Source organism: Nicotiana tabacum, chromosome 3 (genome assembly GCF_000715075.1).
Source record: "Nicotiana tabacum cultivar K326 chromosome 3, ASM71507v2, whole genome shotgun sequence".
Lineage (NCBI taxonomy): Eukaryota > Viridiplantae > Streptophyta > Magnoliopsida > Solanales > Solanaceae > Nicotiana > Nicotiana tabacum.
This window is the reverse complement of record NC_134082.1, coordinates 198,776,995-198,781,216: the sequence shown is the minus strand read 5'-3', so window position 1 is coordinate 198,781,216 and position 4,222 is coordinate 198,776,995. Positions and strand designations below refer to the sequence as shown.

Here is a 4,222-nt window from a genome sequence, read left to right as displayed (position 1 = left end):
GTAAGTGTTAGACAGCTCAATAACGTCTAACTCTTTGCATTTAACCAAATCTATAATACTGCAAATAAATCTTAGGTAACTAAGTCGGCAGGGTTTTTTTTCTTGAAGTGCTCCACTTCCACAAATAACCCCACTCAAAGGAACGTTAATACGTGGGATAAGGGGACTTCTCCTGATTAAAGCGTCCAACGCCTTCCTGGAACCATACATCTAAGAGCTTTTCATTTCATATTCTCCATGGATTTAACTTATATACATTGACCGTATAAAAAGTTTTACACTAGTAGAGTATTTTAATCGGTTGTAAGAAGTTATCTAGTGCATTTTAAGTACTAAATCAGGATAACCATAAACAATTACTCCCTGTTATTGTAGGTATTCCTGATAGTTTGAAAGGACCGTTGATCATTAGTGCACAAAAATTAAACTCATTCTTTATATATATAAAACTTATAAAAGTTCTCTAGTTTGCCTAAAAGTTGTTCTTTTGAGCGGCTTTTGTTTACTTCAGTTTTCTTTTCCTCTCATTTGGACTTGTGAGTGGGCTGTGCTTTCTCTAAGATCCTCCATTATCTAAACATAACTCCGGTTAATAGCACTTTTATTTGCCCCAAGGTTCCTGTGTCTTGTTTTTGTCCTATCAAATGGGGCCATCCCTTCTCATAGGGGAATTTAAGCTGGTAATTACCATAGACAGCTGATAAGTGGCATACACAGTAATTGTCATTGAGACAACAGATAATGCAGAAAGAAAAAGAAAAAAGTAAAACAGAGCAGTTGAGTACCTATAGGATTATTTGTATTTTTCTCTTTTAACATCAGCGCGGTTCGGTGTCTATATTAAATATCAACTCAGAATCCCTGGAAAATGACTGTCATGATAAGAGGGAAATTAACATGAAAAAAAAGGAAATTTGTGGTTGTCAAGTTAACTATGTCACCCGAATAACTTTTCAACAAAGATTAGAGTCCTTCTCTGATTAGATTAGTTGTGCTGTAACTCAGTCGACTTGATGTAAACGCCCAATAAGCATTAAGTGATGAGTTCAACGACGTTATAAAATATTTTAATACAGTCAAACCTCTCTAAAACAGCCTCGTTTATTCCGAATATTTTTGGATGTTATAGAAAAGTGCTATTATAGAGAACACATATTATAACATAACATGAAAATTGGTTCCGAAAAAATTTTGATTTTTATAGTGAAGTGTTGTTATATAGGGATACTGTTATAGAGTACAGTCAGTATAGTTTTATGTGGTGTAGTAAGTCATTTAGTATAGTTAGCATGTTTTACCCATGTCCGTATTAAAAAAAAATATTTGTAATTATCTTTTAACTGACTATAATATAAAATTTCTTCATCCTATCAAACTCTCAAATAATAAGTGATGATGCAAAGAGGTTTATGGCTAGCATAGATTTTATTAAAGTAAAAAAGGAAACTTTACAATATACCCCTTAGAAAACAACCTCAGGACAGCTCACTACCAGACATGAGACAACGACAGATCAAGTAACTAATATACTTCTTTCATAATTAAGGACAACACGAACTCCAAACCATTAGAAACCTTAACCTCTTTAACCCTCTTAATTAATTTCTTATTAATGCATAAATAAAATCCCTTCAGATTAACTGAAACACTATCAAACAGTTTCAATTGGACTTATGTTGACAGTAGTCTCCACAGCTTTCATAGCCTCAAACCTAGGCTCCTTAGCCTGGAATTTGAGACCTGCATACAGCTTCATGTAATCTTCAAACACAAATTTGGGATACTTCAACTTGTTCTCTTCTTCTGCCTTTTCAACCAACTCTGGTGCTGGAAATATCACAGCATCACTTCCTGGATTATAAAACGAAGCAATTGACATTCTAGTACCATCTTGTTGAACAATAACTCTGTGCTCAATACTCTTGTACTTTCCATTCGTTATGACCTTCAACCAATGAAAAGAACTAGGATTAGTAACTTCAAAAGTTTTCCAGATTACCAGCTACAACATGTTAAAATACAGACCTCCAGTTGGTCGCCAAGGTTGATGACAATTGAGTGTTTCATAGGTGGGACATCAATCCAATTGCCATCTTTCAGTAACTGAAGACCACTAACTTTGTCATCTTGGAACAGCAGGATTAGGCCACCAGCATCAGTGTGAGCGCGTAGGCCTTTGATCAGTTCTGGCTTGGGGCAAGGAGGATAGTTGCTAACTTTGGTACCAAAAGTTGGACCCTTTGAACCATAAAAGGCTTTCTTCAAATAACCTTGCTCGAGCCCGAGGTTCTCACACAGCAAATCAAGAAGATCTTCCGCTAGTTTCTCTAGCCTCAACGCGAAGTCTTTCATAACATTTCTGTTATGCGGTAATGTAAAGTTAGTAAAATTAAGCAGAGCCATACAAAAAAAATTGATACTTTAGGCTAAGGATAGGCTAAATTCTTTGAGTTGGAAATTTGGAACAGTAATTAAGCACTGTCATTTTAGTAGTGGTCCTACGTCAGGTTGAAGTGATACAAATTCCAGAAAAGTGGAGCTATCTAGCATAGTTTCTCTTCATGTCAAAAATATAAAAAAAATAGTGAAAAGGGATGTTAATAAAAGGACAAAAATTGAATTTTTTGAACCTGTATTTATCCTCCAAGTCTGGAACTTCATACACAGTGGAAACAGGGAGGTGTTTCAAGTAAAAAGTGCTTTCCCAATCAAGATCATCAATCTCAGTTTGGACAGCCTCAAGACCTTTACTTGCCACCATTTCCTTGAATCTTTGCTCCATGCATTTCTTGTAATGCTCCTTAGTAAGCTTCTCAACTGTGTCCAGCACTTCATGGGAAATCCCATGATTCACAAGCTTCATATATTACAACAGATAAAAATATAAGTTATTAGAAAACAAGACAATTTATAAAAAAAAATTAAAAAAAAGTGTAAGATTGTAGACTAATATAATGTTACCTCAAAGAAACCCCAGTTTTCACATGCATCTTTGATTTTATCCAATGTTTCAGCCCTTTTCTCAGTTTGAAGCAACCCCAAATCCACAACTGGGAAAGTAGTCGCCATCTTTTCAGGTTATCTTTTGCTGTTTGTTTAGTAGCTATTTCTGTTGTGAGTGGAAAAGAAGTGTACCAGAGAGGGGTATTTATAGGCCTTTGAGGGGTAGGAAAACAGAATGAAATGATAAAGGATCTGACGAATTTAATTAAAAAGATTTGCTAACGTATATACATTTACGGTACAGATAATTTTTCTATAATAACTGTACTTTTATTATGTTGTAAAACCTACCATATTTTCTTGGGTTACTATTTCCACCCATTATGAACAGAGTTACTTGTAACTATCTTTTAAGCATGTAATTTTTTTTCGCTCAATCACTCTATCCGTATATAAAAATTAAATTCATTAAATATTTTACATGTAATAAACAATTAAATATAAAGTGGGAACAGGACTCGTGGATGATGTATGTGTGTACATCCAGATGTCCACCCCTACCAAGTTTGGAAAGAATGTTTAGCTATGGCCAATTGGCAATGGGCAATTCCTACTTATTATGGCTTCATCTGTCTCTCTCTTTTGGTGGGTTTGCACCTAATAAGTTGGCGTTTGGACATAGAATTGTAATTTTTGAAAAAAAGTAGTAGTTGGAGTTAAGTTGAAAAATGATATTTGTAATTTGAAATTATATTTAAATATGTATTTCACTTGAAAAAATACAGTTTTGCGGGGGCGGGGGATGTTTCTGAAAAATTTGTTCAAAACATTATGAAAAACATATAAATTTTTACGGACAAACACATTTTTGAAAAAAAAAAAATATTTATAGACAAACGGGTCCATAGTGTTTCTTTCTCTTTGCTTTTCTTTGCTGTTACTTTTTTCCATGCACGCCATTCGATCGCTTGCTATAGTTAAAAGTTTTTTTAGATATTGTATAACTTTATTTTACGTGGCAAGTATATGAAATCATTCCTTTCTACCTGAAAAAACACTCTTTATTCGTTATTGTGTTAAGGTGCATCAAAATTAGGTTACATTCAGACGGATAAAAATAGGTCGATTGAAAAAAGAAAAGTTTCATAACTAGCAACGTAGATAGTGAATAATTACAATATCTTATTAGTATTAATTGATTAACAAATATAGCAGCAAAATAATATGGAAACAGATCAGATACCAACCAAAATAAATGTGCGAGACTCTTTCTAGGATC

The 4,222-nt window shown here is 33.9% G+C and overlaps 1 protein-coding gene across 1 annotated transcript; it reads right to left on the bottom strand.

The window, feature by feature from the left end:
* Nucleotides 1-1,406: 1,406 nt before the first annotated feature.
* On the bottom strand, nt 1,407-3,156 carry LOC107796076 (1-aminocyclopropane-1-carboxylate oxidase). The gene is made up of 4 exons (XM_016618795.2): nt 2,962-3,156; nt 2,631-2,857; nt 2,026-2,359; nt 1,407-1,945 (listed from the first exon to the last, which is right to left on the bottom strand). Exons 1-4 carry the CDS (start codon nt 3,067-3,069, stop codon nt 1,652-1,654), a joined length of 963 nt encoding a protein of 320 aa, XP_016474281.1. The 5' UTR covers nt 3,070-3,156; the 3' UTR covers nt 1,407-1,651.
* Between the last annotated feature and the right edge of the window lie 1,066 nt (nt 3,157-4,222).

Coding starts and splice junctions, on each gene's coding strand:
- LOC107796076 (XM_016618795.2), bottom strand. CDS start 3,069: ATGGCGACTACTTTCCCAGTTGTGGATTTGGGGTTGCTTCAAACTGAG. Junction 2,858..2,961: donor AAAACTGGGGTTTCTTTGAG/GTAACATTATAT, acceptor TAATATATGAAG/CTTGTGAATCATGGGATTTC. Junction 2,360..2,630: donor GACTTGGAGGATAAATACAG/GTTCAAAAAATT, acceptor ACCGCATAACAG/AAATGTTATGAAAGACTTCG.